Below are 11,671 nucleotides of genomic sequence, written 5' to 3'. Positions count from 1 at the left end.
CAGCTGCTCCCCAAGGCAGGGGAGCTGGCACGGCAGCCCCCCACCCACCCTGAGGAGACAGAGGAGGAGCTGACGGAGCAGCAATCACCCCCTCCAGGCGAGGGGGGGCCCCCTGGCCCCCCCCTCACCCTCATCTCCCCGGAGGCTGAGGACCCCCCGGAGCAGCTGCAGGACCCCGAGGGCTGCCAGGGGACAGGGGACAGCGAGGATGAGGCTGAGGGCGCCGGGTACCCCAACGTCACTGAGCTGGGGGTCACCTACAAGCAGGTGAGATTTTGGGGGGGCCCAAATCCCCCCAGACTCCTTAATTCCCCCCCACAAGCATCCTGTGCATCCCTTGCCCCCACTCTGCACCCAGCTGTGTGTCCTCCCCCCATTTTTGGGGTGATGCCGCAGTGATGACTTGGAAGGGTCGGTGACTCATCCCTCCCTCTGCATCCCCCCGTCCCCGCCACCCCTGCACCATGACCCCCCCGTTCCCTGCCATGACTCATCCCCCATCCCCCCCCTTGGCCATGGGGGCTGATGGGGGGTCATGTTGGGTGTCCTCCCCCAGGTGTACCCCGAGGCACCGCTGCAGCTTTACCCCACGCCCCCTCTGGGGGTCCTGGCACTGTCCCACCCGGCCCTCGCCCGCACCCAGTCGTCCCCCGCCAGCGTCAAGCCCCCTGTGCCCGAGGGGCCCCCCAAGCACCTCTTCACCACAGGTACAGGGGCAACGGGGGTCGGGGTCCCTCTGTCCCTTGGGGTCCCACATCCCTCAGGGTGCTCCTGTCCCATGGGGTGTCACCTGTCCCATGGGATCCCCCTGGCCCTGTGTCCCATGGGTGCCCCATCCCGTGGTAGACCCCAGGGACGTCTGTATCCCCCCACCCTGAGTGTCCCATTCCTTGATGCGGTTGGGAGTGACCCTGTCCAATGGGGTTCCCAGTCTCTCAGGGTGTTTGGGGCCTCCCTGTCCCCAGGGGATGGGGATGTTCCCCATCCTTCGAGGTGCCTGTGTGCCATGGGCCCCTCTCCCAGATGGTTTCCCATCCCTCAAGGTGTCTGGGATTCTCCCTGTCCCCTGGGGTTCCTAATACCTCAGGGTGCCCAGGTATCTCCATATCCCATGGAATCCTCCTGTTCTGGGGTTCCCAATTGCTTGGGGTACCCGTGGGCTTTCCCTGTCCCTTGGGGTTCCTATTCCCTTGGGTTGCCCAGGGATCCTCCTATTCCACAGATTCCCCCTGTCCCTGGGGGTTCTCAATTGCTCAGAGTGCCCAAGGGCCCCAATATCCTATGGGATCCCCCTTATTCCATAGGTTCCCTCTGCCCCTTGGGGTTCCCAATCCCTTCGAGTGCCCAGGGTTTCCCTGTTCTACAGATTCTCTGTTCCTTGGGATTCCTAATTGCTCAGAGTGCCTAGGGGTCCTCCTATTCCACAGATTCTCCCTGTCCCCTGGGTTTCCCAATCCCTTGGGGTGCCCAGGGTACCCCTATACCACAGATTCTCCCTGTCCCTTGGGATTCCCATTTGCTCAGGGTGCCCAGGGTTCCCCTAATCCACAGATTCCTCCTGTCGCCTGGGATTCCCAATCCCTTGGGATGCCCAGGGTTCCCGTATTCCATGAGCTTCCCCTGTCCCCTGGGTTGCCCAATCCCTTGGCGTGCCCAGAAGTCCTTCTATTCCACAGATTCCCTGTCCCTTGGGATTCCCAGTTGCTCAGGGTGCTCAGGGGTCCTCCTATTCCACAGATTCCCCCTGTTCCCTGCTGTTCCCAGTCCCCCGGGGTGCCCAGGGGACCCCCAATCCCATGGGATCCCTCCATCCCCTGGGGTGCCCATGTCCCTCAGTGACCCAGCCCTGGGGGTTGCCAGGGTCCGGTGCCAGGTGTGCTGCTGGCACAGGCGTGGTGTACGACACGTTCATGCTGAAGCACCAGTGCACCTGTGGGAACACCACGATCCACCCGGAGCACGCCGGCCGCATCCAGAGCATCTGGTCCCGGCTCCAGGAGACCGGCCTGCTCGGGAAGTGTGAGGTAAGGGGAGCACCCCGTGTCCTGGGGGGGAGTTGGGGTTGGCTTGGGGAGAGGGGGGCTCACCCCTGTGCCCCCTTTGCCAGCGGATCCGGGGCAGGAAGGCGACGCTGGAGGAGATCCAGACGGTGCACTCAGAGCACCACGCGCTGCTCTACGGCACCAGCCCCCTCAACCGCCAGAAACTGGACAGCAAGAAGCTGCTGGGTGGGTGTTGGGGGGGCCCTGAATGCCTGGGACCCCCCTCTTTTGGAGCTGGGGTCACCCTGTACCCCCTATTCCTTTGGATCTGCTCCCTGGGGTGCCCTGTCCCTTTAGATGTCCAGGAGAGCCCGTGTCCTGTGGGGTGTCCTTATGCCATGGGATGCCCCAAACCTTAGGTGTCTCAGGAGTCCCCAGTCCCATGGGATTCTTCTGTCCCATGGGGTTCCCAATCCTTTGGAGTGGCTGGAGTTCCCCTCATCCTGTTGGTTTCTCTTGTTCCCTGGGGTTTTCAATCCTTTTGGGGGGCTCAGAGGTCCCCGTATCCCATGGGATCCCCCTGTCCTATGGCGTTCCCAATCGTTTGGGGTACTCAGAGGTCCCCCTGTCCCATGGGTTCCCCAGGAGTCCCCCTATCCCATGGGATCCCTCTGTCCTCTGGGGTTCCCCATCGTTCGGGGTGCTCAGAGGTCCCACTAACCCATGGAATTCTCCTGTTCCCCGGGGTTCCTAATGCTTTGGGCTGCCCATGGGATTCCTCAGTGCCATGGGATCCCCCAGTCCCATGAGATCCCTCTGTTCCCTGGGGTTCCCAATCCTTTGGAGTACCCAGGGGTCCTCCTGTCCCATGGGATACCCAGGAGTCCCCCTGTCCCATGGGATCTTCCCATCCCCTGGGATTCCCAGTCCTTTGGGGTTCTCAGGGGTCCCCCTATCCCATGGAATGCTCCTGTCCCCCGAGATTTCTAATTCTTTGGACTGCCCGTGGGATTCCTCATTGCCATGGGATCTCCTAGTCCCATGAGATCCCTCTGTCCCATGGGGTTCCCAGTCCTTTGGGGTACCCAGGCGTGCCCCTATCCCATGGGATATCCCTGTCCCCTCCAGTTCCCAATCCTTTGGGGTGCCCAGGGGTGCCTCTGTCCCCTGGGATACCCCTATCCCCGCTGTCCCCATCCCACCACACCGCTCCACCCCTCAGGTCCCATCACGCAGAAGACATACGCGGTGCTGCCATGCGGGGGCATCGGGGTGAGTCTGGGGGCGTGGGGGGGGTGTCCCCGGGGTGGGCTGTCCCTGCTGACCCCCGGTGTCCCCCCCCAGGTGGACAGTGACACGGTGTGGAACGAGCTGCACTCGTCGAGCGCGGTGCGCACGGCTGTGGGCTGCCTGCTCGAGCTGGCCTTCAAGGTGGCTGCAGGCGAGCTCAAGGTGAGCGTGGTCTTGCACACTTACCTGGGCTGTGACAGTCCCTGTGCACACTCGCGTGCATGTGTGTTGCCTTACACACTCACCTGGGGTGTGATAGTCCCTGTGCACACTCCTGTGTGTGTGTGTGCTGCCTTCACAGTCATCTGAGATGTGACAGTCCTTGTACACTCACCTGGGCTGTGACAGTCCCTGTGCACACTTAACTGAGGTGTGACAGTCCTTGTGCAAGCTTGTGTGTGTGGTCTTGCACACTCACCTGGGGTGTGACACTCATGTGCACGTGTGTGCTCCTTGCACACTTACTTGGGGTGTGACAGTCCCTGTGTACACTCCTCCGTGTGTGTGTGTGTTGCATTGCACACTCATCTGAGGTGTGACAGTCCCTGTGCACACTCGTGTGCGTGTGTTGCCTTCTTGCACACTCCGCTGGGGCGAGATGGTCCTTGTGCAAGGCTGAGCACGCATGTGCTGTTCTCTTGCACACTCCCCTGAGTGCAGGGCTCCTTGTGCCAGCTCGTGTGCAGAGGTGCTGCCTTCTTGCATGTGTCCCTCCCTGTGCCACAGGTGTCCCTCTCTCCTCACCACTCCTGTTCCTCTGTCCCATGCATATCTTTCTGTCCCACATGTGTCGTTCTGTGTCCCACAAGTGCCTCTGTCCCACGTGTCCCTTTGTGTCCCCGCACTACACGTCCCTTTGTGTCCCACACATGTCCCTTTGTGTCCCACACCTTCCTCTGTGTCCCCACCCCACGTGTGTCCCTCTGTCGCCACACTACATGTCCCTTTGTGTCCTTAAACCACTTCTCAGCATTGCAGTCACAGAATATTCTGAGTTGGAAGGACTTACAAGGATCATCAAGTCCAACTCTTCAGTGGATGGCCCTGTGTGTTCCTCTCTGTCCCACACATCTCCCTGTGTCCCATGCATGTTCCATTGTCCCTGTGTCCCACACGTGTCCCTGTCTTTCCCACACACATCCCTCTCTCTGTCCCCACAGAACGGCTTTGCGGTCATCCGCCCCCCCGGGCCACCACGCCGAGGAGTCCACAGCCATGTGAGTGTGGGGACAGCGCTGGGACCCCCGCCCAGGGAGGGGACCCCACAGTGTCCTGGGGGTCACCCCACCACTGAATGTCCCCTGTCTCTCATCCTCTTTTGTCCCCAGGGGCTTCTGCTTCTTCAACTCAGTGGCAATCTCGGCCAAGCTGCTGCAGCAGCGGCTCAGCGTGGGCAGGATCCTCATCGTGGACTGGGTAGGGAGGGCAGGGGGACCCCCCCACGGGTGATGGGGACCCCATGGGTGGGCGGAGGGATCCCTGACATCACGGGTGCCCCCCCCAGGACATCCACCATGGGAATGGGACCCAGCAGGCCTTCTACAGTGACCCCCACGTGCTCTACATCTCCTTGCACCGCTACGACGATGGCAACTTCTTCCCGGGCAGTGGGGCCCCTGAGGAGGTACAGGGGGGCTTGGGGGAGGGGTGGGGGTCCCCCTGTATCCCCCTAGCCCTGGATGTGGCACAGGGGGTCACCTGTGGCTGTGTCCCAGGTGGGCAGTGGGCTGGGAGTGGGCTACAACATCAACATTGCCTGGACTGGCGGCGTGGACCCCCCGATCGGGGACGTGGAGTATCTGACTGCCTTCAGGTGGGGGTCTGGGAGGGTGCCTGAGCCTTTGGGGGGGTCCCTGGGCTCAAGGGGAGTTGCTGGGTCCAGATGGAAGGGTCCCCCGGGTCTGGGGGGGGGGTTTGGTACCCGGGGGAAGGTCCCTGCGCCCTTGGGGGGGGGTTCTTGTGCCCTTAGGGGGGTCTCTACGTCTTGGGAGAGGGTTCCTGCGCCCCTTTAGTGGGGTCTCTGTGTCCTGGGGGGGTCTTTATGCCCTTGGGGGGGGTTCCTGCATCCTTGGGGAGGTGTCCCTGTGGAGGAAGGTCCCTGTGCCCTTGAGGGGTTTCTGCATCCTGGCAGGGGTGTGTCACCATGCCCTTGAGGAGGGGTCCTTGCACCCCAGGGAGTTCCGAGAGGGTCCTCACGCCCCTGGGGGAGGTCCCTGCATCCTGAGAGCATCCCTGTGCCCTTGGGGAGGGGTCCCTACAACCCAGGGGGATCCCCATGTCCTGGGGGAGGTTCTTTGTACCCTTGGGGTGGTCCTCCCAGAGGATCGCCATGTCCTGGGGGAGGACCCTGCACCCTGGGGGTTCCCCTACACCTTGGGGAGGGTCTCTGCACTCCTGGGGGGGTTCCCCACTCCCCAGAGGGGATCCCTGTGTCCTGCAGGGGGTTCCCAAACCCTAGAGGATCCCTGTGTCCTGGGAGTTCTCTGTACCCTGGGAAGGATCCTTGCCTGGATCCCCACAGCCCTCGGGGGGGGGTCCCCTTGCCCCTGGCTGACCCTGTGCCCCCCAGGACGGTGGTGATGCCCATCGCCAAGGAGTTCTCCCCAGACCTGGTGCTGGTCTCCGCTGGCTTCGACGCCGTCGAGGGCCACCTGTCCCCGCTCGGTGGCTACTCTGTCACCGCCAAGTGTGAGTGGGGTCCGGGGGCGTCCCGGGCTGGGGACCCCGGCTCAGCCACCCCTCACCCCCCCCCTCCCCGGTGCCCCCAGGTTTTGGACACCTGACGAAGCAACTGATGATGCTGGCGGGGGGCCGGGTGGTGCTGGCGCTGGAGGGGGGGCCACGACCTGACGGCCATCTGCGACGCCTCCGAGGCTTGTGTCTCTGCCCTGCTCGGCCTGGAGGTACGGTGGGGACCCCCTCAATCCCTGAGGACCCCACCCGGGGGCAGAGTGTATTGAGGTGCCCACCCCGTGTCGTGCCTCAGTTTCCCTGTGTGGGTTGGTGAGGGGCTGTGGTTCCATCCCTGCTCTCTCTGAGGGGGGTTTGGGGGTGCTGGTGGCAGTTTTGGGGGACTGATGTGTGTCCCCTCTCCCCAGCTGGAGCCCCTGGATCCATCCCTGCTGCAGCAGAAGCCAAATGTGAATGCGGTGGCCACACTGGAGAAGGTCATCGAGATCCAGAGTGAGAATGGGGGGCAGGGGCAGACCCTGATGGGGTCCCCTGGGGGGTCCCCAGGGCTGATTCAATCTTGAGGGGGCACAAGTCACTGGGGGACCCCAGCAGGGGGGGCCCTGGGTTTGTCCTTGCTGTGGAAGGAGCTGGAGGGTCTCCAGTGCTGCCACTGGGATCCTGAGGGGGTCCCCAGGACTGTCTCTCTTTTGAGGGAGGACTGAGAAGGGTCCCTAGGGCTGTCCCTGACATGGGGGTCTTGAGGGTGCCCAGGATCTGTCTCAGCATGGGGTTCCTGGGAGTCCTCTGAGTCTGTCCCTGCTGTGGGAGTCTCAGAGGTCCCCTGGGTCTATCTCAGCTGTTGGGGTCTCACGGGTCCCCTGGGTTTGTTCCAGTCCTGGGGGTCCTCTGGGTCTGTCCCTGCCATGGGGGTCCCCCAGCTCCATCTCAGCCATGGGGTCCCTGGGGGTCTCCTGCATCTGTCTCAGCCCTGGGGTTCTTGGGAGTCCCCCAGGTCCATTGCAGCCCTGGAGGTCCCCTGAGTTTGTCTCAGCCATGTGGTCCTTGTTCCCTGGGTCTATCTCAGCCATGGGGTCCCTGGGAGTCCCCTGACCTGTCCCAGCCCGGGTGTCCCCTGTCACGCTGCCCCCGGCAGGCAAGCACTGGGGGTCCGTGCGGCGTTTCGCAGCGGCCGTGGGCCGATCCTTGCTGGAGGCCCAGCGCAGGGAGGCCGAGGAGGCCGAGACGGTGACGGCCATGGCCCTGCTCTCAGTGGGCGCCGAGCAGGCCGGGGGAGACACTCAGCCCAGGTACGGCCCCTGGGGACCCCACTGGGTGTGCAGGCACACGGGTCATGGGGTGGGACACGTGTGTCACTGGGATGGGCATGGAGCCACATTGTGTCAGGGGGGGCTGCATGTTCCCTTGGAGATTTGCGTGGATCCGTGTGTGTCCTTGGGGGGACATGTCCCTGGTGGGGTACATGGAGCCACATGTATCATTGTGGGGAGGGACACGTGTCCCTGGGGTGTGATGGAGGGACATGTGTGTGTTCAGGGGGGACACACCTCACTGGGGTGGGTGTGGAGCCACATGTGTGTGTGTGTGTGTTCAGGGGGGACATGTGTCCCTGAGGTGGACACATGGAGCCACATGTGTCATTGTGGGGAGGGACACATGTCCCTGGGATGTGCAAGGAACCACATTGTGTCACGGGGGGGGCTGCATGTTCCCTTGGAGGTGTGCATGGATCCATGTGTGTCCTTGGGGGACACGTGTCCCTGTAGGTGTGCATGTCCTGAGGGCTCTGTATGGAGTCACAGGTGCCCCCTGGGGTGTGCATGGAGACATGTGTGTCATTGGGGGGGGGCTGCATGTTCCCCTAGGGGCATGCAAGAAGCCACCTGTGGCTTCTTGGACATGTGTGTCCCATGGGCTGTGCATGGAGCCATGTGTGTTCTTGGGGGACACACATGTCCCTGGGGGTGTGCAAGAAGCCTGGGATGTTCCCCTGGGATGCTCATGGAGTCACATGTGTGTTCTGGGACATGTGTGTCCCATGGGGGCTGTGCATGGAGCCACATGTGTGTGTTCAGGGAGGACATGTGTCCCTGGGGCTGTGCATGAAGCAGGTGTGTCCTGGGGGGGAGTGACAGACATGTGTGTCCGGGGGGAGGGGGGGGTGTGAAACACACGTGTCCTCCACCTTGGCGTGTCCCTCCCCTTCCCAGGCCAGTGGAGGAGCCGATGGAGGCTGAGCCTACGCTCTGACCCACCCGCATCGTTCCCGTCTCTGAAAAAACCAAGAAACACCCAGAAGAGACGAAAAAACTCACACACACACACACACACACACACACACACACACACACACACACACACACAGAGAGAAAAAAATCACAGTAAAAGGGGAAAAAAAGCACTTAAAAAAAAAGACCAAAAAAAAAAAAGACAAAAAAAAAGACCAAAAAAAAAAAAGACAAAAAAAAAAAAGGAAAAACCGGAAGGAAAACCAAAAAAAAAAGGAAAATATTTTCTTTTTCTATTAAAAAGGGGAGAAAACCAAAAAAAAACTCCCCCCCCCCCCGGTCCAGTGCCCCCCCCCGGCTCCCCCGCGGTGTTTGCGGTTGTGTCTCTTGTGCAGCAGCGGTTCCACCAGCACCCCGTGTCCCCACCGTGTCCGTCGGGTCCCCCCCGTCACTGCCCGGACCCCCCTGGCGCTCCTCTCTCTTTTTTTTAGGGACTTTTCCTTAATTCCCCCTCTATTTTTTGTGTGTGTGTGTCCCCCTTTGTTCCCTCCTCGGCTCTGGCATTTGTTCCCCCCCTGTTCCTCTAACCCCACCCCCAGGGGAGGCGATGGGAAATATTTGTGCCTTTAATTATTTTTTTTTAATGCCTTAATTTCCCTTAATTTTGGGTTTTCTTAATTTTCTTGGGTTTTTTTTTCCCCTCGGCCTCCCTGTTTGGGACAGGGACACGAGACAAAGGGATGAGCTCTGTGTGTCCCCCCCCTCGATCCCTTTGTCACACCTTCGTTGGGATCAAATTTTTTCTTAGAGGAGGAAAAAAAAAGAGACACAAAAAAAAGAGAAAAAACCACTTAATTTTCCAGTTTTATCACCAGCTAGAGGGGCCTCGGAGCGATTTTAGCTTTAAAAGAGAGAAAACTACCCAACCACCCCCCTAAAAAGGGATATAATTTTATTACAGATGGATTATTTAATAGTATTTTTTTAATGGGGGGGTGGAGGGGCGGGGACAGGGACAGCGCGTCGTGGGTTATTTTGGGGGTGACAGGAATTTGGGGGGAGTCCCCAAATTAGGACAGAGGGATGAGCGTGTCCTTGGTCACCTCTCCTAACCCTGGGTGGGGGGGAAAGTACCCCGGTTTAGGGTGAGGAAGGGAGGGGTGTCACTGTGAGGACCCCAGTGTGGGTGTCCCCAGTGTTGGGGACACCCCGTGTGTGGTGGTGGGGGGGGGGTCCCAGATCCCCATCCCGGGAAGGGGAAACACCCCCGGGATGGGGGGGAAGGGGGTGTCGGCCCCCCAGCAGTGTGCCCGGCTTGCTTTGGGCTGGTGTCCCCTCCACCCCCGTGTGTCCCCCCGTGTCCCCCCCTCGGTTGCTGTCCGTCCCACCCCCCCGCTCACGCTCGCTCTGGGTCTCGGTTCAGTATTTTGTAAGATGTCACCGATGTTCGTCCTTGTATAAATAAACTGTTTCTGGCAATACCCGCCGGCCCCCACTGCCTTTGGAGGGTGGGGAGGGTCCTCGTGTCCCTGTTCCCATCCCTTGGTGTCCCCAAGGCTTCCTGGTGTCCCCTTGTGCCTCGGTTTCCCCACCTACAGCAACTGGTGCAGGGAGGGGACCAACGTGTCCCCCCCAGCGTGTCTGGAGGGGCTCTGTCACACCCCCCTGTCACACCCCCCCCACTGTGGCTGGGGGGGCTCTGTCCCCGTCCCAGCCCTGCCCTGGGACCCCCTAGCTCTGCCTGTGCGCCCCCCCTTCCCCCCCCCATCTTTGCAGGACTCGGCCCGGTGGGTTGGTTTTGGTGCTTTATTTGGTAAGAAACGAGGTGACCCCCCCCACCTCCGGTGGTATAAGGGGGGCTCCCGGCGTTGGGGAGGGGGGTCCCATCCCTGCTCCAGAGAGGGGAGAACTGGGAGAACTGGGGTAGCTAGAGGTGTGGGGGTTGGCAGGTCAGTGACCCCCGGGCTGGGGCTGTCCCTATGCTGTGTCCCCAGACCTGCTGGGCACGGGGCATCCCCAGCTCTGCCCCCCCCGGGGGGGTCCTGCTGCCCGGGGGAGGGGGGACAGGGCTGTTAGTGCAACAACTGGGGAGGTCTGGAGGGGTTCCCCTGGCCTGAAGCCACCGGCGATGGGCACAGCAAAGGGCAGAGCCGGGAGGGGGGGGTGAAGATGAAGCGTGACAGGAGGGGGATCCCTGCTCAGTGTGGGGGGTCCCTGGGGGCAGGTGAGGATGAGCAGGGACTCTCCTCCTCAGTCTGAGGGGTCTCGGGGGCAGGTGAAGGTGAGGATGAGCCAGGGCAGGAGGGGGGACCGCAACTCAGTGGGGGGGGACCCTGGGCGCAGCTGCGGATGAGCCAGGGCAGGGAGTGGGCACCCCCCTACTCAGTGTGGGGGGCTCTCAGATGAGCCGGGGCAGGTCAGGGATCCCCCTACTCTATGAGGTCGAGAACAAGCCAGAACAAGGGCGGAGGCCTCCTAATTGGTGGTGGTGGGGACTTGGGAGGGCTCCAGGAAGCTCCTGAGGGCGATGACTAACCGGGGCAGGACTGAGACCACCAGGAAGGGCCCGGCCGCGTAGTGCACGACCACGTGCCTGTACAGGGCGGCCGCGTCCGAGGGCCTGGGCAGCCTGTGCACCAGCTGCAGGGCCAGCAGGGCCAGCACCGTGCTCGCCACCCGCAGGCGGCCATCCAGGAGCTGCTCCTCGTCCCGGCGGCGCGGGGGGGGTCTCGGCGGCCAGGGCCAGCCCCAGGGCACTGCCCACCACCCGGCACAGCGAGGCGAAGGGCCGCGTGTCTGGCCGCAGCCACGCCGGGTCCGAGCACCAGGCGCTGGCCAGGCGGAGGGACCTGCGGGGGGGGCTCCACGGTTGGTGTTCCTCCCACCCCAAAAAGAGGCTGGGGGTAGGTCTTTGGGGTAGCCCCCTCCTCAAATGGGTTGGGGGTAGGTCAGAGTGGATCCTGGCAGTCTGGGGGGCAGATCCCTAGGGATAGCATCCCCCCCCATCCCCAGATGTCTGGGGGCAGATCCCTGGGGATAGGACCACCCCCCACCTCCCAAAAACAGTGTAGGGGCAGATCCCTGGAGTTACTCCCATCCCAAAATAGTCTGGGGGCAGATCCCTGGGTATAGTACTCCCTGAAGAACAGCCTGGGGGTAGATTCCTGGGGTTAGTACCCCCCCAAACATCCCAAAAAGAGTCTCAGAGGAGATCTCCGTGTAGCCCCCTCCCCAAATGGTCTGGGGGCAGATGCCTGGGGCTGGATCCCAACAGCCTGGGGGACAGATTCCTGGGGGTAGTACTCCCTGAAAAACAGCCTGGGGGGAGGTTCCTGGGGTTATTACCCTCCCCTCAAACATCTGGGGACAGATCCCTGGGGATAATACCCCCGCAATAAAAACAGTCTCGGGCAGATCCCCGGGGCTGTTCCCTCCAGAACCTCCCAAAAACTGTGTAGGGGGCAGATCCCTGCAGTTAGT

The 11,671-nt window shown here is 61.9% G+C and overlaps 2 protein-coding genes across 2 annotated transcripts in view; one reads left to right on the top strand and one right to left on the bottom strand.

Moving 5' to 3' along the window:
- Positions 1 to 6: 6 nt before the first annotated feature.
- HDAC5 (histone deacetylase 5) lies at positions 7 to 8,299 on the top strand (the record flags this gene model as incomplete). The annotated part of the gene is given in 17 exon segments (XM_027668876.1): positions 7 to 267; positions 557 to 707; positions 1,891 to 2,024; positions 2,108 to 2,228; positions 3,205 to 3,254; positions 3,327 to 3,434; positions 4,433 to 4,453; positions 4,455 to 4,489; positions 4,601 to 4,688; positions 4,777 to 4,896; positions 4,988 to 5,085; positions 5,842 to 5,960; positions 6,041 to 6,105; positions 6,107 to 6,175; positions 6,371 to 6,455; positions 7,099 to 7,252; positions 8,174 to 8,299. Coding segments are annotated over 17 exon segments (1,719 nt in total), but the record flags the coding sequence as incomplete, so codon positions are not given.
- Positions 8,300 to 9,979: 1,680 nt separating this feature from the next.
- Positions 9,980 to 11,671, bottom strand: part of G6PC3 (glucose-6-phosphatase catalytic subunit 3) — a 5,660-nt gene continuing 3,968 nt past the window's right edge. The window contains 2 exon segments of the mRNA XM_027668869.1: positions 9,980 to 10,915; positions 10,917 to 11,040. Of these exon segments, the coding sequence (XP_027524670.1) occupies positions 10,667 to 10,915; positions 10,917 to 11,040 (373 nt within the window). The 3' untranslated portion in view covers positions 9,980 to 10,666.

The sequence above is a fragment of the Corapipo altera genome, unplaced genomic scaffold, assembly GCF_003945725.1.
Source record: "Corapipo altera isolate COAL_440 unplaced genomic scaffold, ASM394572v1 226, whole genome shotgun sequence".
Lineage (NCBI taxonomy): Eukaryota > Metazoa > Chordata > Aves > Passeriformes > Pipridae > Corapipo > Corapipo altera.
The sequence above is the reverse complement of the archived record's forward strand: the minus strand, read 5'-3'. Positions and strand labels throughout refer to the sequence as shown.